General features: G+C 45.1%; 1 protein-coding gene, 1 long non-coding RNA gene and 1 other non-coding gene across 6 annotated transcripts in view; 1 reads left to right on the forward strand and 2 right to left on the reverse strand.

Annotated features, from left to right (window-relative positions):
- On the reverse strand, positions 1 to 15,399 carry LOC118238290. Of its 3 annotated transcripts, XR_004768155.1 has the most exons (4): positions 15,267 to 15,399; positions 9,746 to 9,909; positions 8,908 to 8,984; positions 1 to 262 (listed from the first exon to the last, which is right to left on the reverse strand). It is a non-coding gene; the product is annotated as an uncharacterized LOC118238290 (long non-coding RNA). The 3 variants fall into 3 exon arrangements; XR_004768154.1 differs by lacking the exon at positions 8,908 to 8,984; XR_004768153.1 differs by having other exon boundaries at positions 8,908 to 9,909.
- Positions 6,305 to 6,411, reverse strand: LOC113833900. Its single transcript, XR_003482090.1, has one exon. It is a non-coding gene; the product is annotated as a U6 spliceosomal RNA (small nuclear RNA).
- Tmem39b (transmembrane protein 39B) overlaps positions 15,336 to 22,316 on the forward strand; it is a 21,495-nt gene continuing 14,514 nt past the window's right edge. The window contains exons 1-5 of one of the 2 annotated variants that reach the window (XM_027399401.2): positions 15,336 to 15,466; positions 17,845 to 17,971; positions 18,470 to 18,689; positions 19,274 to 19,357; positions 19,672 to 19,826. In XM_027399401.2, coding sequence (XP_027255202.1) covers positions 15,463 to 15,466; positions 17,845 to 17,971; positions 18,470 to 18,689; positions 19,274 to 19,357; positions 19,672 to 19,826 — 590 coding nt within the window. In that variant the 5' untranslated portion in view covers positions 15,336 to 15,462. Of the gene's footprint in view, positions 15,467 to 17,844; positions 17,972 to 18,469; positions 18,690 to 19,072; positions 19,156 to 19,273; positions 19,358 to 19,671; positions 19,827 to 22,316 lie in introns of those variants that run through there. The other variant, XM_027399402.2, reaches the window with a different exon arrangement.

Consider the following 22,316-nt stretch of genomic DNA (forward strand, 5'->3'; position numbering starts at 1 on the left):
TCTTTTGAATTCTGCTTTATTCTGCCAGTGATCCCCTGAAGCAGTGTTTATTTGGAGTGTGTTTGCAAACAACAAAGTGGCTGATGGAAAGAAAAGGGAACTTCCTGGATATCAGGGAAGCATAGGTTTTGGAGGAAATCTAACTTGGGAACCATAGTGGATGCAGAAGAGTGGAACATGCAGGGGTCTTTGAAGCACTGCTTGGTCAGGTAAGCTCTGACCTGTGTTTGGTTTCTTTCCTCTTCTACTGAACATGCAGGTTCTGTAGAAGAAATAGCAAACAGTCATCTGCCCTTACTTTAGCAGTCTTCTAAGAAAGAACTAATTCCTCAAAAAGGAAATTGAATCTGGTGTGGTTATTCAGAATATCATCTCAGCCCTCAAGAGTCCAAAGCAGTGGGCAGTGGTGGCACACGTCTTTAATCCCAGCATTCGGGAAGCAGAGGCAGTGGATCTCTGTAAGTTCGAGGCCAGCCTGGTCTACAAAGTGAGTTCCGGGACAGTCAGGGCTGTTACTCAGAGAAACCCTGCCTTGAAAACCAAGAAGACAATTTAAAAAAATATGTAATGTAAGCCATTCTGTAGCTTTAACCCCCAACACTTGGGAGGCAGAGAGAGATCTTGAGTTCAAAGCCATTCTTGACTAGAGAGTTAGTTCCAGGACAGGGAGGGATACATAGAGACCCTATCTCAACAAAATATCAAAAAAAAGTAATATATGTTTATGTGTCTATTACCTTTCACATATGTACTAAAATAGTAGGTTAATATTAGCTGATGGGTTATTTAGTGTCATTGAGCACTTTTATATGATACAGCTATTAGATGCTAGGTAGGTAATTTTAAAGCAAGGTGATTAAAGTCCTGTGAACTACATTGTGTTCTGCTAAAGTAAGGAAGCTGTTCTGATTGCCTTGTGTTGCTCTATCTAGAAATTCAGAGGTTAAGCTCTAACCTGCCCATTTACTGTTTACATACATGGAACTTACAGGGACTTTTGGCAATGACAAACAATACTAGAACACACCTTTCCTTGTCTAGGAGTGTAGGAATTAACCAGAGTTCGAGTTTATTCAGTTTTGCACTCTGTCCCTCAATTGCTATCCACTGTTCAAGTAAGAATGAATTTAGGGAGTGAGTTCCAGAACAGCCAGGGCTCCACAGAGAAACCCTGGGAGGTGGGGGAGGGGAGCTGCAAAGAAACAATTGCTGCTAAGTAACAGGATAGTCCCTTTTTTTATATCAGATACAACATTCTGTAGTGAGGCTTTAGTGAACTCTGTACTGGTCTTTCGAGTGAAGTAGATACCATCCCTTTAATAAGTTAGGTGTGTGAATGCATGTGTATGGAGGCCTTAGGACAACATTGTATAGTTGGTTTTCCCTCCCACCTTTAAGTGAGTGGGTTCATGGGATTCAACTCAAGTCACCAGACTTGCACTGCAGACACCTTTACCCACTGAGCTATCTCACTGGCTCCATAATTATTTATACATAATGAAAACTTCAACTTCAGAAAATACCAGTTACATGGCCAAAGTCACACAGCTGTTAACATAGCACAGGTGAGATTTTTAGGCAGTATGTATGATTTCTGAGTCTGATCATTCTAAAGTATATACTGCATTTAGAAGGACCTTTACCTGCCAGCTAAAGCCATTTTGGAGAACCCAAGTCATCATTCATTTTCCTGGAAGGAGTTTTCCTCTGCCAGGACATTATCACAGATTTTTGCTGAACATGTGAGCCTTTAAAATTGCTGTGCTGAATCATAGGCCTTTATCTTTTTATCATCCCTGCCTTAAAGAAACTCATGTGACTGGAGAGGTAAGGTCTATATAATTATGGTATTCTGCTGCTACACACAGTATTAGGAAGCCTGGAGTTGCTGAGAAGCCTCAGGAGTGCCAGAGGGGAGGGGGAAACTTAAGTTCGTTAAAGGATGACTAAGAATTTACCATGTTAAGAAAGAAAATGTAATACCTTGTTATGGCTTTAAACGGATGAGTTTTAAATTATGCTATTTCCATAGTACGTTTTTAGAACTCTAGTCCAGGTCTCCATTTTACTGATAGTTGCTCACTTCTCAGCATTATTGTAACTGAATGAGCAAATGTGTATAAAACGGTGGCGGGGGGGGGGGGGGGGGGCAGGAGCTGGCTAGTGATACAGCTCAGTTGGTAGAGTGAGTGGCTGGCATACATGAAGCCATTGATCCTTAGCACCACATAAATTGGACGTGGTGATAATAAATACTAAGACTAGGTTAGGGCTGAGTTTGAAAAGTTGGGACTTTAGAGTCACACCTATGTTTGTCAATGGTACTAGCCAGGTAGGGGAAAGGAGAAGCCTTAACATGCTACCACATCTTTGCTGGAGAATAAAAGGGATGATCCTCTCCCACATCTTGTCTTCCTTTTGCCTGAAGTCATTCTTGGTTCCTGTATTTGTGCTGGGTAAGGATGGGATGTTTGCACTTGGCCATGTTTATAGTAGTGTTCTGTGTTTCTATTTACTCTGTTCTCATGTATCCCAGGCTAACCCTGAATTTCTGATCCTCCTACCTCAACCTCCTAAGTGCTAGGTATTTGTTGCTGGTGCTTGAACTCAGGGCTTCTAACAACCGAACTACATCCTCACCTTTTTAAAACTCTCTAAGGACTGAAGGTTGTGATGACCATCTTATTTTTTTGTTTACTATTTAGCCATACTGGCCTCATTCATAGTGATTTGCCTGCCTCTGTCTTCCAAGTGCTGGGCTTACAGGTGTGTTTTATCACACAAGGCACTTATGCCAGAATTCTTGAGTCTCATCTGATACAAACTCTCAAAGGGTTATTAATCAAAGTTTTGTTCAACTACCTCCTGAGTAGAAGAGTTTTCTGCATTATTATTATTATTAGTTTTGGTTGTTTTTGTTGTTGTTGTTGTTTTGGTTTTTTTTCGAGAAAGGGTTTCTCTGTGTAGCTTTGGAGCCCAGGCTGGCCTGGAACTCATAGAGATCTACCTGCCTCTGCCTCCCGAGTGCTGGGATTAAAGGCGTGTGCCACCAATGCCTGGCTTAATTTTGGTTTTTTTGAGGTAAGGTGTAGGGGAAGCTGTAGCCACGCCTTCTTAGGGGCTGGCTACAGGAGTACCTGAGGGCTTGTGAGGGCGTGGTCAGAGTGAGTAGGGGGACTGCGTTTTCGGTTTCGGTTTCTCTTTGCTTCTTGCTGTACAGACTACCACCGGCTGGCTGGTTCGCTCTGTAAGTAAGGCTTTTCCCTATTAAATACCCTTATATTTCTACCTGACTCCGTATTGGTAATTTCATACTATAGTAAGGTCTCACTATGTAGCCCTGGTGGTATATAGACCAGGGTAGCCTCACCTGAGATCCACCTGAGTAATGGGATTAAAGTCATGTGTCACTAGGCCTGGCTTTTGCCTCCCTTTTAAATTCTCAATTCTATGGTCATTGCTGGGAGTATCATACCAGCATCCGATTTAGTTCTCACAATTAACCATGTGAGGCTAGCATTGTTGCTGGTATATAGCATGCCATGCTATATGCTAGTCCAGGATTCTTCCAGTGTATAGTGTTTTAGAGGATGACAGCATTGAAAAGCTAAAATCCAAACCTAAGTCTTAGACTCCTACGTTACTGTTGCACTCTGGACTTCTGTAATTTGAGTAACCACAAGATCAGTCAGTTCACTGGAAGATGCTCCCAACCTTGGTGTTTAGAATTCACACTTTTGACTTTGCTTCTAGATTCCTTAAGTCAAAAGATTTGAATTCTTACCAATTTACAACCTCTTTAGACTCACATGTACATGCCAGATTAATAGTCATTGCATGTTTAAAGCTAGCACACATCTGATGAATATTTAATAGCATCTAACAGGCTTGGAAACAGCTGTGTGAGACAGCAGCTGTTTGGGGGAGGGGAGGAAGTACACTACACTGCCTAATTACCCATTCTTTTGTTTCCAGGCCTAGAGAAAGGCCTGTCTTTTCTAGGCCTTTTAGCAGCAAAATTTTATGGTGGTAAGCACTGCTTCCTGGACCAATTGGGGCCAGTTAACAATTTTCCATGCCCTGGGCTGATGTATTTCTTGTTTAATATTTAGGATCAAGTATACATTCTCATTGAGTGCTTTGCTAACTGCATCTCTCCTACAGGAGAAAGGCTTTGTGTGTTGTCTCACAGCCGTAATCCCTAGCGCTCAGCAGACAGAAGCAAGAGATAAAAGGCCAGCATTTACTTCATAGCAAGACCCTGACTATAGACAGATAAACTGACAGACTTGTGTCTGGCAGGGACTTGAATTTTATAGGAAGAGTGTATAATACATGGACTGCATAAATAAATAGCTAGGCATGGTGGTACATGCCTGTGATCCCAGCACTCAAAGTAGAGGCAATTAATCAAAACAAACATTCAAGGGTAGCCTTCATTTATATAGCTAGTTTAAGTTCAGCCTAGACTGCAGAATGAGACCTTATTTTTAAACAAATTTCCCCTGAAAAAATTCCATAGCCTTAGCTTCTTGTCCTTCCATTTTCTTTTTCTGTTGTTTCTGTGTTTTCTTTTGTGATAGGGTCTAGCTGTGTTTCAATGACTGACCTCAAACTTAGAGACATAACCTGCCTTTGCCTCCCAAGTGCTGGAATTAAAGGCACATGCTACCATGCCCAGCCTTTTTTTGGGTGGAGGTTATTTTCTGTGTATGAGTGTTTTACATACATGTAGGCTTGTGTACCATGTGTGGCTGTCTGGTATCTGTGGAGGTCAGAAAAGGGTGTGGAATATCCTGGGACTAGTAGGACTGTCGTTTACAGATGGTTGTAAGCCACCTTGTAGGTGTTGGGAATAAAACCCTGGTTCTGGGGAAGAGCAGCCAGTGCTTTTAACCACTGAACCAGATCTCCAGTCACCTATTTGGCATTTCTTGACCACAGATGCAGCATCTCCCCCTTACCATTCCCAGGCTATGATGTAGTGATGGCCTGTGGTTGTACTCCAAGCATGATATGGATGTTACACAGCCAGGCCCCTCCTCCACCTAGATTTAAGGCTTAAATCTAGGTGTTTAAGAAGGCCCTGTGAAAGTTGTGGTTCACCTGAAAAGTCAGATCCTTTGAGGTTTTTCTGGACAGTGAGGCATAGGCTAGCAGAAAAGATGGGTTAGTAATTGAGACATAGGACCAGAAATTGGAGTGTGATTGAAATTTAATGCTGTATTAAGATGTCTGTATTGGCTCCCTCCCCCCCTTTTTTAAAGATCTTATTTATTATGTATACAGTTATCTGCATGCATGCTTGCACACCCGAAGAGGACACCAGATCTCATTACAGATGGTTGTGAGCCACCATGTGGTTGCTGGGAATTGAACTTAGGACCTCTGGAAGAGCAGTCAGTGCTCTTAACCACTGGGTCATCTCTCCAGCCCCTTGGCTGCCCTTTGGAGCTTGGCTTGTCAGCCAGGGGTATGCCCACTCTTCACCAAATAATATGGTTAGTTATGTGAGACTTGAAACAGACAGGATTGGAATCAGGTGTAAGCTGAGCATGTCCCATCTCCCAGCTCCTTGAAGTTGGATTGTGGGAGGCAACACACGTGCCTTTGAGAAAGAAATGAATAAGCTCAGTGGTACTGGGTAGGTTATGTAAGGCCCTGGGTTCCATTCTAGCAATGAGGGGAAGGGAATAGACTCTACTCTGATATAGCCTTCCTTTGTTTTTATTTTTGGTTTTTTGAGACAGGCTTTCTCTGCATTGCTTTTGGAGGTGGTCCTGGAACTTGCTCTGTAACCAGGGTGGACTTGAACTCACAGAGATCCATCTGCCTCTGCCTCCCAAGTGCTGGGATTAAAGGCATAGGCCACCAACGCCTCCCTTTTTAATTTTTTAAGCAGTCTTGTGCAACATAGGCTATCCTTGAACTGCCTGTGTAATTAGGGTGACATTAACCTTTTGATCCTCCTGCCTCCACCTCTGAGTGCTAAGATTATAAATGTATAGCACCAAATAAAATAAAATAAAAATAAATGTACAGCACCACACCATAATTTCATGCAATTGAAACTGAGGCTTTGTATATATTATGTAAGTATTCTTCTAACAGCCACATCTAGCCCTTGATAAGATTAGGTTTTTGTTTGATTTTCAAGACAGGGTTTCTCTAAGTTCCAGGACAGTACTTTGTAGACCAGTCTAGCCTCAAACTCCTAGAGATCTGCCTGTCTCTGCCTCCTGAGTGCTGGGATTTAAGGCTTGCACAATCACTGCCTGGTCTTTAAGAGGATTTTTTTTTTTTTTTAAATATGGAATGCTTCACGAATTTTCATGTCATCCTTGCACAGGGACCATGCTAATCTTCTCTATATTGTTCCAGTTTTAGTATATGTGCTGCTGAAGTGAGCACCCTAATAGGATTATTAATAAACTTCTTTCTAGAAACTGGTACAAATGATTCTTTTAATCCTTTTTTATATATTGACTTACAAGGTAGAACATCTGCTGTATGTTAGTCACAAGAGATTGAGTGATCAGTAGTAAATGTAAGTCCCTCACTTCAGGGAGCTCACAGACTATTTTGAGAAATGAACACTACACTGAAAACTCATTAACCACATAATTTCAATTATGAGATGTCCTTCCTTGGAACTCTTTCCTCTCCGAGGAGTTAGTTCCTTCATATTTTCTTTAATGTGTTTATATTACTAAAAAATAGTAATTTATATTTTGATAAGTTCTAAAAGGAAAATCAGTCCATTGAGAGTATGTACTACCTGGATTTTCTTTTTTCTTTTTTAGATTTTATGTATTTATTATGTGTATACAGTCTTCTGCCTGCAGGCCAGCAGAGGGCACCAGATTTCATTCAAGGTGGTTGTGAGCCACCATGTGGTTGCTGGGAATTGAACTCAGGACCTCTGGAAGAACAGTCAGTGCTCTTAACTGCTGAGTCATCTCTCTTTTCTTAAGAAAAGAGCAATTACCATCTAAAAGAATACTTGGCTGAGCCCTGGGGGTTTGGGAGATGGTTTTGGGATAGGATACTGAACACTGAGCTAAGCAAAAGATAAGACTGAGACAGATTCAAGGTCAGATAGAATCTAGACCTTACGTGAGTGTGCCATTCACACTTCATAGGGGCTTGTGTGGTATGCAAGCCCTTTTACAGAGCCATACCCCAACCCATGTTTCTGATTTTAAAACTTGTTTATACATGGAGAGCCTGTTTGGAAGACTTGATAGTCCAGTCCAAAGCTGAGTGAGGTCTTTAGCAGTATTGGGATGTATCTCAGTAGTACCCAGTACTGTGTGCTTGTAGGCAGCAAGTCCCCCACGTGTATGGAGGTCAGAGGACAGCTCTGTGGAGTTGGTCCTCTCCTACCTGTATGTGGGTAGAGAATTGTACTCTGGTTTCCAGGATTGCAACATGGAGCAGCTACATCTTTGTGCACTGAGCTATCTTGTTGGCTCAACCCATTCATTTTTTAATTGAGAAGAGGGTCTCACTATGTATCCCCTGGCTGGTCTGGAATTAGCTATATAAACCAGGCTGGTTTTAACTCAGATCCTCTGTCTCTGCCTCCTGATTCCTGGGATTAAAGGTGTGTGCAAGCATATAACCTACTATTTTTTAAAAAGGGAGGGGACACTAGAAAATCTTTAAGTGAAAATATAGAGAACTAGGTGGGCACAAAAGTCCCTAGTACATAATTTCATAAGAGATTATGGGTTGAAACAACTGTAGGCATGGTGTTACATAGCCACGGGGCTCTGGAGGAAGACTCAGGTGGGTCTGTGAGTTCCAGGACAGCCTGGTCTTCAGAGTGAGTTCCAGGACAGCCAGGGCTACACAGAGAAACCCTGTCAAAAAAGAAAAGAAAAAGATGGTGGCATCTGGGCTAGAGAGGTAGCTCAGCTTTGGTTTCCAGCACTTGTGTCCACCAATGCACAACCACCTATAACTCTGGAGGAGTCAACACCTCTGACCTCCAAAAGCACCTGTACTACCTAGGAGCACATGCACCCTCACATATACACATAATTTTAAATGTCTTTTCAATAGTGGATACAATCACTTCTGAGGGCCTTTTTCTATCATCAGTTTCCTATGCCCAAGCATAAAATGTGTCCTCTGTGGATTAACCTGGGTATGAGGGTCCAGGGATGAACTCCTTTATAAGAACTCAAGCCTTTTCAAGTCTGGGAGAACCAATGCATATTCCTATTTAGAAAGCTGGAGGTGTTGGAGTATGGTGGAGCACACCTTAAATCTCAGCACAGTGGAGGTAGAAATAAACATGTCTCTGAATTCAAGGCCAAGGCTGTTCTACATAGTGTGGTCCCAGTTGGGGCTAAATAGTAACTAATACTCAGCTGGGCTTTGGTGGCGCACACCTTTAATCCCAGCACTCGGGAGGCAGAGGCAGGCAGACCTCTGTGAGTTTGAGGCCAGCCTGGTCTCCAGAGCGAGTGCCAGGATAGGCTCCAAAGCTACACAGAGAAACCCTGTCTGGAAAAACCAAAAAAAAAAAAAAAAATAATAATAATAATAATAATAAAATTGTAATGCTCTATTTCAAACAATAAGAAGTAAAAATAAAACCTGGAAGCAAGGTTAAAGCGTCAGAGGTTTAATTTGTTTTTCCCCAAATCACTCTGCTCTATCATAGTCAAAGGATCAGAGGTTTATGACATTACCAGACTGGCTGGGGGGATACCTCACCAGTTAAGACCACTGGCTGCTCGTCCCAGAGGTCCTGAGTTCAATTCCCAGCAACCACATGGCAGCTCACAACCATTTATAACTATAGTCCTGTGGGATCTGATGCCCTCTTCTCATGTGCAAATGTACATGCAGGCAAAACACACATACATAAATCAATATTAAAGAAAGAGAGCTCACATGGCCTGTGTACTTGTGTCTTCTGCCCATCTGTGTACGTAGGAACCTCCCTGCTGAATGCAGCAACTGGACTTGAGCTATGGAAAGGCAGAGTTGTAAGGGACAAAGCCAGACCAGATGAAGGCTGAGAGGCCCCTCAAACTCAAGCCTCAAGTGTCTTACTTTTCCACTTTGTGTCTTTGCAGCTGTCAGAGGACCCTGAATACCAGGAGCTACCTGCTGTATAGAGGCTGGCCTGGGGCATTTGCTGCAACATAGAAACCCGAGAGGAGATCAACAATTCTGTTTCACCCTACCTCTTGATCTTGATCCTGAAAGCCAGCCAGGATCTTAGGAGTCTTTAGTCCCAGGATGGAGTACTCAGGGCTTCCAGAGACTCATTGCTAACTGTTCCACCTACTCAAACCACTTTAGTGGGAGGGGCACCTTTTCCATCACCTCACAAACAAAAAAACATTTTTAAACAACTTTAAAGACTTGAGAGGGAGCTGGGCATGGTGGCACACATCCTTAATTCCCAAATTCAGGAGGCAGAAGCAGGCAGATCCCTGAGTTCTAGGCCAGCCTAGTCTGCAGAGCAAGTTCCAGGACAGCCAGGACTATACAGAAACCCTGTCTCGAGGAGGGGGGATAGGACTAAATGCCTGACACGGCTGTCCAGGTCAGAACATACTCAGCTCCTGTGCCACTGTCAGTATCTTGTTTCCCCTTAGTTTCTATAGAATGTGTTGGAACACTCTACTGCACGTGCTCACCCCAACCTCCACCATACCTTTGTTGGGACCTTCAGCCTTCAAGCCCTTAGACATTTCTAGAGGACTCTAAGGAAGATACTCACCTTGTATGTAAGGTGCTAAGGAAAGTCAAGAATCATTACTTTGGGCAAGCTGTTTGAAGTTCTGAGCCTGTTCTCATCTTTGTTGTTAACATTTGTCCAAAAAGTTCTTGAAGGATGAGGCTGTTCCTGCTTCACCTGTGTATCACACAAGTATCTACCTGCCCCTGCATGAGGAGTTCAATAAAGGTTTGGTCAAGTGATGAATGGTGAATGGTTCTACTCTAATAGATTCTATCAGCTTTGGGAGACAGCCCAGCCCAGCCCAGCCCAGCCCCTCCCTCCCCCAAGCTATATTGGGCAAGCGTTTTGTCCTAACATTTTCTCTCAAGATAGCCACTTGAAAGTCACAGAATGTTTTGGGAAGGTTCAGAACTGAAGTCAGACGTCTGGATTCAAATTTCAGCTAACTTGTGTATTTTTCAAGGCCTGTTCATTCCGTATGTAATTCTTCCCTGCTTAATGGGAATTGAGAAACAACTGTATTTTAAAGCCCAGTACTCGATCTGTACAGAATACTGCTCAGTATTTAAGTTTCTGTTTTCCACAGCTTCCACCTTTCAACAGTTACTACTTAGAGGCCTAGGGATTTTTGCTTTGACAACTGACTGATTAGGCTGTTTGGCCCAGCCACCCAGCTACCATGCTTGTCAGTCACCTGCAAGCTGAGAAGGATGACATCAGCTTTCCCCAAGCCTCTGGATACTCTGGGCCTTTCTCTAGCTGTTGCCAGGGCAATGGACTCTCAAGGGACTGGGGTGGGAGTGTGGAGGCAGGAATGGCTCTAGAAGGATGGTTGTGAGGCCTGGCCAGCAGCCAGAATGAGGCTCCAAAGGCTCTTGTTCTGCCAGCCCGCTTTCCTTTCTTGGATCCTTTAGTTGTTCCCTTGCTTCCAGGCCCTTCTCTGGTAGTGGGAGATCTCCATCTATCTTAGTGCAGGTAAGTTGAAAATAAAAGTATTCTAAGTCTGTAATGCTGTGGGTTTTTGTTTGTTTTGTTTTGTTTTTGAGACAGGGTTTCTCTAGCTCTGAAGCCTGTCCTGAAACTCATTCTGAAGACCAGGCTGGCCTCAAACTCAGAGATCTGCCTGCCTCTGCCTGCCCAGTGCTGGAATTAAAGGTGTGCTTCAAGCCCAGCTGTAATGCTGGGCTTCGATAGTGGAGAAACTAGACCCCCTGCTGCTTTCTGATTAGTGTCCTGGGGAAGGGAGGCCGAGGTCTCACTATTCCAGTCTGGCTTCATACTTGCCTCGGCCTCCTAAGTGCTGTAATTGCAGGCATACACTGCAATTACATACCTGTCCCCCACTGCCTTCATTGATACTGCTCCCACACAATGACGTTTCTTCTCTCCCCTTCACATAGTAACATTAGCTTTTGTGTGTGTGTTTTGTTGAGACAGGGTTAAATCAGGCTGGCCTTGAATCTTGGTTCTGGCTGCAGCACTTTACTTACTAACAGTATTTATTATTTTGAGTAGGGTCTCCTTATGTAGCCCTGTCCTGAGCTTTTTCTAAGGGTCTCGGGTCTAGCTGGACTGGATGGCACAGGGTAGCTTAGTTGTGCCTAGTAATTTACAAGCCCGGTTCATGGGTGTTGGGTCCTAAGATACAAAAATCGACCCCTCTCCCACCTACCCTTTGGCTTCTACATCTTACATCTTTACTGGTTGATACTGTTAAATCTGCAGCATTCCCTAATCCTTCTCAGCACTTGTGGGAGAAGAAAGCAAGACAGCATTTAGGTCCCAGCTCCTGCTTTTCTTCCCTGGTGCTTTTCAAACTTCTAATTCTTTGTATGTTGCTCCCTCTGTTGCGATGTTCATGGGGAAATAAGATCAGACCATTCTGAAGGGAGTTACTGTAGAGGGTGCGGGGTGGGGGGTGGGGGGACTGCTTACCGACAGCTATCCTGCTTCTCATATAGTATGTCTCTGCTATCTACTCCCATTCAAACTCATAAGTGACTGGGAATTAACCCTAATTTTCCAATTAGACGGGTTTGTCGACATGGACTCAAACTGAAATTCCTTGCAGCACTTAGGAGCCTCCAGTCATCCTATCAACCTGTTTTTCTAGCTTCAATTGTCTTTTGTTTTCCACTGCTGTAGTAAAACATCATGACAAGCAACTTGGGAGGGAACAGCTCTATTTATCAGTACCAGATTGCAGGCCATTGGGAAGTCCAGGCATCAGGAAGCTAAAGCAGCTGGTTATAACCACAGTCAAGGGCAGAGAGCATGGGTGCTCAAACTCATCATCTCTTCATCCAGGATTCCAAACCCAGGGACCAGTCCTTCCACTTGAGTTAACATAGAGAATATAATCACTACAGGCCAAATCATTGAGACTCTTCCCCAAGTTATTGTGTGTCAAGTTGACAAAAACAAATCACAAATATTCTCAAGCCTCACAGAGACTTTTCTGGGACAAAGCCTAACTAACCCTGACCTTTTCTGCCTTCCCTCTTCAGAGTACAGGCCTATCAAAACAAAACAAGTGTTTTTAACCCTGGCAGAGGCAGGTGGATCTAAATTTTCATTCTGGTAGACAAATCACTTGGATGTTGGGGTGGCTGCAAGTCTTCTCTTTGATCAGTTGCCACAAACGGGGGAGGGTCTCAAGTTTATTTCTTGATAGTTGTAACATACACTATGTAACTATCTCAGCCTGGCAGTAGTGGCACACACCTTTAATCCCGGCACTCAGGAGGCAGAGGCAGGCTTGATCTACACAATGAGTTCCAGGACAGGCTATAAAGCTGCACAGAGAAACACTGTCTCAGGGAAAAAAAAAGAAAAATTCTAATTTTACCTGACTAGGTTCACTAATTGCCTCTCTCAACTCAAGCCAGTCACTTTGCTTAAGTAGCAATGATGTTGAAATGCTCTGATTTGCCTATCATTTGCCCACTGGAACTGAAAGGAAACTGATTCAAGCACAAATGGACAGAGTGAGGAAGGCTAATTCCTCGAGAATTGGTTTTCTTGTTGGAAGAAGGAATGGATGTGGAAAAGGCAAAGTCATACAAACTGCATTGGAACTGAGTTGCCCTTGCTCTCCTACACTGAGTTGTATGTATGCCAAGCCAATTCAGTAAATAATCTGAGATTTCACTTCTGCAAGGTCTAGTATCTACATAATAGATTCATAGGTATTTCCCTGCCAGCTCCACAGGCAGTTACCAGATTCAAGTGATTGTTTCATCCCTATATGATACAAGCACACTTTAAAAACAAAAAAAATGGTAGTGCTAGATATTAACCTTAGAGTCCATGTACAACAAGACAGGCACTGGACCATTGAACAAAACCCCCCAAGTTATAGCACACCTATTCATCTCTCAGATGCCAGGTCTGACCCCTCTTTGAATTAGTTTCATACTATCCTCTGCCTACCTCTGGATTTGGTATAGTTCAATAATAAATTATTCTGTTTCTCCATTAAAGAGTAGCAAATTGTCATCTTTGTGTCCCCAGATGTTGCCAGGTGTCTTCCCCCACATTCCCAGATATGGCCTGGTTTCGGTGCATGCCTGGGGCTCACAGAGACCAGAGGACAGCACTAGATCCTCTAGAACTGCAGTACAGACAATTGGGAGCTGCCATGTGGGTACTGGGAGTTGAGTATGGGTCCTCTAGAATAGCAGGTTGTGCTATCCAGCGGGCCATCTCTCTGGCTCCTCTCTTTAATAAAAGTTTAATTTTGTGAATGTCTGTGACTGTGAGGTGTATGTGTGTGAGTGTATGTACATGAGTGCTGGTACCCTCGGAGACCAGAGACAGGATCTCTGTGTCCTAATTAGGTTTTTATTGCAATGATAAGCACCATGAGCAAAAGTGTGGTGAGTTATTTTAGCTGACTGTTGTGGTCCATCAGGAAGGGAAGTGAGGGCAGGAACTGAAGTAGAGGCCATGGCTTGACCAGCTTGCTTTCTTATATATCCCAGGACCACCTGCCCAGGGTAATAGTACCCACAGTGGGCTGGGTCTTCCCACATCAATCATTAATCAAGAAAATATTTGCCTATGGGCCAATCTGACAGATGCAATTATTCCCTCATTATAGATGACCCTGGTGTGTGTCAAATTGACAAGTGTACACTGGGATGCTGGAGTTACCGAGTCTTCTGTAAAAGCAAAATGCACTCTTACCCACTGAGCCATCTCTCCATCCCCCTCCTTTCTTTTTGTTGTTTTCAAGACCTCTGGAAGAGCAGCCAGTGCCCTTAACAGCTGAGTCATCTCTCCAGCCCCCTTGTTACTTCTTAAACACAACAGCTGAGTGCCTTCACTCTATCTAGAATCGCCCAGATACTTGATGATTAACATTTCAGTGAAGTCTGCTTTGCCCATTCTATTTAAACTTGCACACCAACACTCTTTCCTGTTCTTCTGACATTACCTTCCAACATACTACAGAATTTACTAACTTTATGTCTGTCTGCCCCCATAATTTAAGCTGTAGAAATCTATGTATATCTTCTAATTTGTTTAGTTAATATGTACCAAGCACTGTGATAGGCAATGAAGTCACAAGATGATTGTTTATGAGGCTGGGCATATAGCTCAGTGGTAGGTAGAACACTTGCCTAGCATGTGTGAGGCCCTAGTTTCAATCGCCATCACTCCACCCCCATAGATTGCTTATCGAGCTTGCAAGGGAAGAAATCACAGTAGCAGTAGCTCCTTTATAGACTTCCTTACTCTGTTAAGTGTTCGACAAACATAATGATGGCTAACACTGATTAAAACAGGTACTACATGGATTATTTCATGTAATCTTCAACACCTGCTAGGTAAGTTGTGCTTTCGTTAGATTTGATTTGCAGCTCAGCATAAACTTGTTATAGTCTGGAGGAAAGGGAGGAGGAAGAGGATCAGAAATTCAGAGTCATCTTTCAATGCATAGCAAATTCAAGGCCAGCCTGAGCTACCAAAAGCCCTGTCTCAAAATCAAATGTTCTTACCAGAAAGCCCAACCACCTTAAGTTGATCCCGGGGTACCTACATGGGAAAGAAGGAAACTCGTACAAGTTGTCCTCCAACCTCCACTGCTACACGAAGCCCCCGCATGCCAAATTTTAAAATGTCGAAAAAATGAAAAACCCAAAACCTAATAGGTAATTATTATCGATACCCAAGAATAGAATTTCAAAGCTTGAAAATGGCAGATGGCGGCAGTGAACAGTGGAAGAAACAGGATGCTAGGAGCTTAGGGTCAGCAAGACTAGGTCAAAGACTGGATGTAGGGTTTTGGAGGAAAAGGGAAGTGACTCCTAGATTTTGACTGGAGTTGACCAAAGTAGAGTAAAACGAGAGCAAGGAAAGCCCAGTTTGATACGCGCTGATCCTTGCTGCGTAAGTATAGGATTTCAGCAGCGGCGGAAGGCCGCTCTAGTGTCCTCCACCAGCCTGAACAGAAACGGGGAGAACCTCTGAAAGTGGGTCCGTCGCCTCCAGATTCTCTTCAGTGGTCGTTTCAGGAAAGGCATGAGCAAGCCCAGACAAAGAGCGCAAGCCCTACCTGTGATCAGACGGTCCCTTTAAGAAGCGCGCTCCCGGCTACCAGCCCGCCTACTATGCAAATTGAGCAGCTGGCGGGAGCGCGCGGCTGATACCCGGTCTGGGCTGCGGCGGTTAGTCCTCTCCCGGCCGCCGTCGCCTCCGACATATTGCCCGCAGGAGCTGCGGCGGCGAGCGGAGAGCGCCGGGGGAAGGAGATGGGTGAGCAGAGCTGACTGGGCTCGTCGGGGCCGCGGGATAGGGGCGGCTCGGCTGCTAACCGTCGCCCCACGCGGACCGGAGCCGCGGGGAGGGGGAGGGGAAGGGACGCGGCGCAGACGGGACCCCGCCCCTCCGGTCCTGAGGGGGCGGGCCGCTGCGTGGTGGGTGGAGCTTCCAAAACAGAGAAGGCCCGGAGGGGCTTGGGCTTCGGTCGGGGGTGGGGTGGGGGCGGCACACACTCTTCTCCCGGCTGGAAATGGGGGCAGGGCCCCCTGGTGGCTGGGCTGCGAGCCCAGGGTCTGGCTCCTGGGCGCCCGTGTGGCCGAGAACCTTCTGGACTCTAGGGGCTTACACTGAGGGCGATGGGGCAGGAGGGAGACTCCTCCCCACCCCCAGGGAAGCCAAGCTTCTAGTCCTAGAGAGTTTTGACTGTCCTTGGGGTGACAGTTGTGTGTGGTCGCAGTTTCTGGGCTGAGGGCTCTGTGTGGGTGCAGAGCTTGAAGAGTGGGCGTGGGCAGAGTTCCTGGGCTGTGGGGTTTTCCAAGCCAAATATAACAGTATATGAACAAAGCTTCCGGTCTGGGGGCTTGGTGAGGTCAGAGCTTCGGACATGCACATTTTGAAGACCTGTCAGAAAACCCTCAGAGCTAGGGAAGCCTGGCCACACTGTATGAATGGAGGCTACCGTGTTGCCATGAGGAAGATGAACAAGTCATAACTTCGATTAAGGGCTTGGAAATGTGCAGGATGCTTAGTCTGGCATCTTGGGCTAGACCACTAAGCTTAGGGATATAGCTTTGTAAAATCTTAAGTTTTGGATTTGCAACTACAGCTCTGTCTCAGAGGCCATCCTGTAGTTAAGCAAGGCATTGAGTTAGATCTCAAAGTCCTGGAGGAAAAGCTTGTCTCAAAGCTGACTAGGTTGTTAATTTGTGGAGACCCATATCAGATGAAATGCAGCAAATATCAGAGCTGAGCAGCTCGTGACTCAGAGTCTCCTACTTGCATGTCTCTTGTATCCTGTAAATTCAGTTTACTAATCTGAAAATACTACCTCACTGGTCCTATTCACTTACCAGTGTATACCCCAGTGAGCTGGAGTAAGGAAAACAGCAGGGACAAAGACATAGTGTCTGGTAGCACGTGCCTGTAGTCCTGCCACTTGGGAGGCTCAGGCAGGTGGGTTATGAGTTTGAGACTACCCTGAGCTATGCAGCAAGTTGCTTTAAAAAAAATAATAATTGGCCTTCCATTTCAGTAGGAGACACAATAACCATGTTAACAAATAAGATAATTTCAGAAGTACTGGAGAAATTGCTCAGCATTTGTTACTCTTGCTGAGGGCCTAAGTTAATTTCCTGTTTGTTACTCTTTGCAAAGATCCTCGGTTCAATTCCTAGTACCCACATTGTGACTCATAGCCATCCCTAGTTCCAGCTCCAGGGATCTGAAGCCCTCTTCTGACTTCTGCACTCACTGGGCAGACATGTGGTGCACATACATACATGTAGTCAAAACATTCATGCACATAAAATAAATTTTTAAAACATGTTTTTTAAAAAAGACAATTTTAGAGAGTGGATGGTGGAAAAAAATAGAAATAAGAAAGAGTCATGGGAGCAGCCATTTCAAAACTGGCAGTAAGGGGCCTAGGGAGAAGGCTCAGTTTATGAAATGCTCGCTCTGCTAGCCTGCGGACCAGAGTTGGTTCCCAACACCCATCTAAAGTTGGCTGGGCAGGTGTGGCTACACACCTGTAATCAGTCCCAGCACTCTGGCAGGAGGCAATGGATCCTTGGGGCAAACTGGTTAGTGAAATGATGAGCTCTGAGTTCAGCAGGAGACCCTGTCTTAGTAAACAATGTGGGCACAATCAAAAAAAGACACTGGTTGGGCAGTGGTGGCTAGCACTTTTGATCCCAGGGCTTGGGAGGAGACACAGGTGAATCTCTGAGTTTGAGGCCAGCCTGGTCTACAGAGTTCCAGGGTAGCCAGGGCTACACAGAGAAGCAATAAAAAAAGAAGTTGAGTGTGGTGACATGAGTCTGTAATCCCAGCTCTGTGGTAGAGAACTGTGCAGACCTGCTGACCTAAGTTCAATCCCAGGGGTCTGGAGAGATGGCTCAGCAGTGTAGAGCACTGGCTGCTCTTCCAGAGGTCCTGAGTTCAATTCCCAGCAACCACATGATGGCTCACAACCATCTGTAATGAGATCTGGTGCCCTCTTCTGGCCTGCATGCATTCATGCAGGCAGGACACTGTATACATAATAAATTAATAAATCTTTAAAAAAAAAAAATCAAATGGACAGAAGGAAGAAAATGAAATACCAGTTAACCAAGATAGTGTTGTTGTCATCCTTGATATATGCCCTCCAGGAGGACGAAGAGGTCCCAACAGGACATCTTACTGTCGAAATCCACTCTGTGAGCCAGGATCTTCGGGGGCCTCTGGTGGAGGCCATACTTCCAGTGCATCTGTGACCAGTGTTCGTTCTCGAACCAGGTAAGCTACCTAAACTACCTCTGTGTCTCATTTCTTCCTTTGGCAGTGTGGATGCCAGTGTGGCTTACTGGATGTTAGGATGTACTCTCCTACATGCCAGGTGGAGTTAGAGGGGACTGAGCAGCTGCAAAAACCAGAGCTCTGAGGGTATTCACTTAGAGAGGTGCCATGCGATTGGGTAGAGCAAACCACAGCCCCTGGTCCCAATTGGGTTCTAGTCTTGATTTGTTGATGGCTTGCACAGGTTGCCATCTGCCTCTGGACCTCCCTTTCCTAATCTGTAAAGCAAACCTAATAATTCCCTCCTGGGAAGTGTAGGGACCTGGATAAAAACCAGGAGAAGAAAGGCTCTTTTCTTGTGCTCCTTTTGTCTACCAGACAAGCTAAGGAAGACTCCATCCATTCCTGTGAGCTGATGGAATCCACAGTCCTGTGCTCCATCTGGAAGATTTTCCCAGTCAGGTTTTCAGCTTAGCTCCTGACGTTATTGTTTTCCAGGACCAGCTCTGGCACAGGCCTCTCCAGCCCTCCACTGGCCACCCAGACAGTTGTGCCTCTGCAGCACTGCAAGATCCCAGAGCTGCCAGTCCAGGCCAGCATTCTGTTTGAGCTCCAGCTCTTCTTCTGCCAGCTCATAGCCTTGTTCGTGCACTACATCAACATCTATAAGACAGTTTGGTGGTACCCACCCTCACACCCGCCCTCCCACACCTCCCTGGTAGGTGCTTAATCAGGATCGTGTGTGTGTGTGTGTGTGTGTGTGTGTGTGTGTGTGTGTGTTTTGCTTGGTTTAAATTTAGCACAGCTTACCAAGCACCACTATATGCCCACTGTATACCTGGCTCCATTCTGGGCATGATGGATGTAGAGGGAACATAACTGATGGCTCTTAACTATTTGTGGTGTGCTTGGGACTATACTGGGCATTGTAAGGGTAGCAGAGTTGAATCAGACGCAGACTGGATCCTAAGGCCTGTCTGACAGATGAGTTGTGGGAATGTATGAATGTTCCAGGGGTGGAAAGAACTCTGGACAGAAGAGGAGGCTCACGGACATGGGTGTTAGAGCGAGAGTGCTCATACACCACTCTCTTATCCCCAGGGACTGTCCCACTACCCTTCTCTGGGTCCTGTTCCACTCCTCTAGGTAATTTCCTGGCCTGAGTCAGCTGGAGGCCAATGAAGGTCAGAGAATGGGGACAGTCTCTGTGGAAAGGACTGGGCAGTGGGAGGTAGTGGGTATAAGAAAAGCCTACGTATGGAGAAGGGGCCCGTGTGACTCCCAGGCCTCTGCCCCTGACAGAACTTCCACCTGATCGACTTCAACTTGCTGATGGTGACCACCATTGTGCTGGGCCGCCGCTTCATTGGGTCCATCGTGAAGGAGGTGATTTGGTCCTGGAGGCTGGCCAGGGACTTTGGGACTCCCCCTTCCTATGGGATGCCAAAAAGTACACACCCAACCCTTAACCCTAAGGCTTTTCCTTTGAGCTCCTTGTGGACTTATTTGGAGAACAATAATGGTGTCTGTTGGATCTCCCAACCCACTGGGCATCAGAAAGCCTGTCCTTACCAGGCTCTTCCCAGCCTGCTGTGCACCGTTCCCTGGGTGGGATTATAGGCCATGGTGGGTGGGGTTTGGGCATAGCTCCTGTGGCCTCCATCCAAGGCCCCGTCCTGTCGTATCTCATCCCGACCCAGGCTTCTCAGAGGGGGAAGGTTTCCCTCTTTCGCTCCATCCTGCTGTTCCTCACCCGCTTCACCGTTCTCACGGCAACAGGCTGGAGTCTGTGCCGGTCCCTCATCCACCTCTTCAGGACCTACTCCTTCCTGAACCTCCTGTTCCTCTGCTATCCGTGAGTACCCCTCATCTCAGCCCTCAGTGCCTAGTACCAGATGCTCGACTCTGTGCTTTGTCTGGAATACTCACAGACAGGCAGCAGCAGCAGCAGCTTCTCACAGTGTCTGGTGACGTCTCCTGAGGTCAGGGTGATTAGCCTTTTTTTCTGCAGAAGAAATTGAAGTAATGTAAGCTGCTTCATGTTTTTGATGGGAGGTTGGAATGGGATTCAGATCTTTTGAATGCCCAAGGAAACATTTGCTAATGGGGATGCATGGGCTTTCTTTGTCTCTCTGTCTTCCTTTCCGTTCTCTCTGGCTTATGTGTTTGTTTGTTTGTTTGTTTTTGAGTTCCTGTTCGCTCTGTGTCCCTCCTCACCTCCTCTCCCTTCACCTTTTCTCCTTCACTCTCAATGTTTATGAAATCTCTTGGTGCTTTTCAGTGTCTTTGTTACATGTCTCTATGAGTGTCTGTGTGTGAAACATGCCTGTGTGTATGTGTGTCTTCACATGTATGGTTGTCTCAGTGTCTGCTTAGCTCACTTGCCTGGCCCACCAGAAAGTCAATTGTTGAAGATGGAGAGATGGCCTCTGGGAAGAGCCCAGAGCTTCCCACTCTGGTCCAGAGTCAAACAGTCTTCTGGCTTCCTGGGCATTAACAGTTACTTCCTAACAGACATTGTTGGCGCACACCTTTAATCCCAGCATTCAAGAGGCAGAAGCAGATGGATCTCTGTGAGTTTGAGGCCAGCCTGATCTACAGAGTGAGATCCAGGACAGCCAGGGCAACACAGAGAAACCCTATCTCAAAAAACAAAACAACACAATAACAACAACAAAACAAACAACAAAACCAGTTACTTCCTGTGAATGGGCAGTTCTGGCTCTTGAAATGCTTTGGAGCTCGGTCCTCTACTTCCTTACCCTGCAGGACTAAAAGCATGCTAGTATGTGTAGTTGGAAGCTTTTATGTGTTCTTCCTGGTCAGGTCTCTGGAGCCACTTGCAAAATAATCACTCAGAGGCAAATATATTAAATATAATTTTGGCCAATGATTCAGGCTTCTTACTGACTACCTCTACCTATAAGTTAAGTAAGTTAACCCATTTCTTTTTTTTTTTTAAGTTTTTATTTATTATGTATACAGTCTTCTGCCTGTATGCCAGCAAAGGGTATTCAAGGTGGTTGTGAGCTACCATGTGGTTGCCAGGATTTGAACTCAGGACCTCTGGAAGAACAGTTAGTGCTCTTAACCATTGAGCCTTCTCTCCAGCCTTTTTTTTTTTTTTTTTTTTTTTTTGGTTTTTTCGAGACAGGGTTTCTCTTGGAGGCTGTCCTGCAACAGGTCTTATAGACCAGGCTGGTCTCGAACTCACAGAGATCCGCCTGCCTCTGCCTCCCGAGTGCTGAGATTAAAGGTATATGCCACCACCACCCCCGGCAAGTTTACCCATTTCTAATATTCTATATTTTACCATGAGGCTCATGCTTGTTACTTCACATTTTCTTTTCCTAGTGCGGCTACATGGTATGTCCCGGTGGTGTTGTGTCCCGTGTGTCTGAGCCCCCCCCCTTCCTTCTTTCAGCATCTTTGGGTTCCCACTAGCTATATTTTTCCTGGCCGTTGGCTGAAACAGCTTTATCCAAATACCAATAAAAGCATTGCATATTTGCAGAAGGATATTCCTTGTCATCTCCCCTTTTCTATCTAAATAAAAAGGAAGATTTTAATTTTAATATAACAAGTTATCAGGCAAGAATTAAAGTTACAGCTGGGCTTTGGTGGCTTTGGTGTGAGCGAGATCCAAGATAACCTCTAAAGCATTACAGAGAAACCCTGTCTCGAAAAACTAAAAAAAAAAAAGAATTACAGTTACGATGTTTAGTCTATTTGCATTTGATAAATTAAAGAAAATACTCTAGCATCTATTTTTGTGAGTCTAAAGTTTCATATATAATTTATCTTTTATTATAACCAAGGAAAACTATAACTATCTGTCTTCAACTCCATCAGAGACCCCAGAAGGATATAATCTTACCTAAGTAAACAGGAAATGCATTGTAAGCAACTTCCAAAGCTCTAGAAATGACAGAGATAACAGTCACCCAGAGTTCTTTAATGTTGGGGTATCCATCCTCAGCCTATAGGCCCATAGTATTTTGCAGACTTTTTTTTTAACTCATAAAAATGCATTAATTTGTTGGACCAAGATCTTGGCAATATCTGAGGGCTCCTGGAGAGTATGGGGATTCCTGTACACATACAGATGCAGCCGCACAAGGATATAGGATGCAAACTGCCCCCTAACAGCAGGCAGGTGAGTGAGAACAGAAACACCAGGGAGGTGGCCCTCTGCACATGGGCCTAAACCATATTTTGGCAAACTTTTCAATGAAGCAGGAACCCTGAAGGACTGTCCACCTTGTTTTGGCAAGTTTAGCAGTCACTTTCCTGTGGTTCCTGCTGGTGTAGGAACCTGTCACACCTGCTATATTATAAGTAGGGT

The sequence above is a fragment of the Cricetulus griseus genome, chromosome 2, assembly GCF_003668045.3.
Source record: "Cricetulus griseus strain 17A/GY chromosome 2, alternate assembly CriGri-PICRH-1.0, whole genome shotgun sequence".
Lineage (NCBI taxonomy): Eukaryota > Metazoa > Chordata > Mammalia > Rodentia > Cricetidae > Cricetulus > Cricetulus griseus.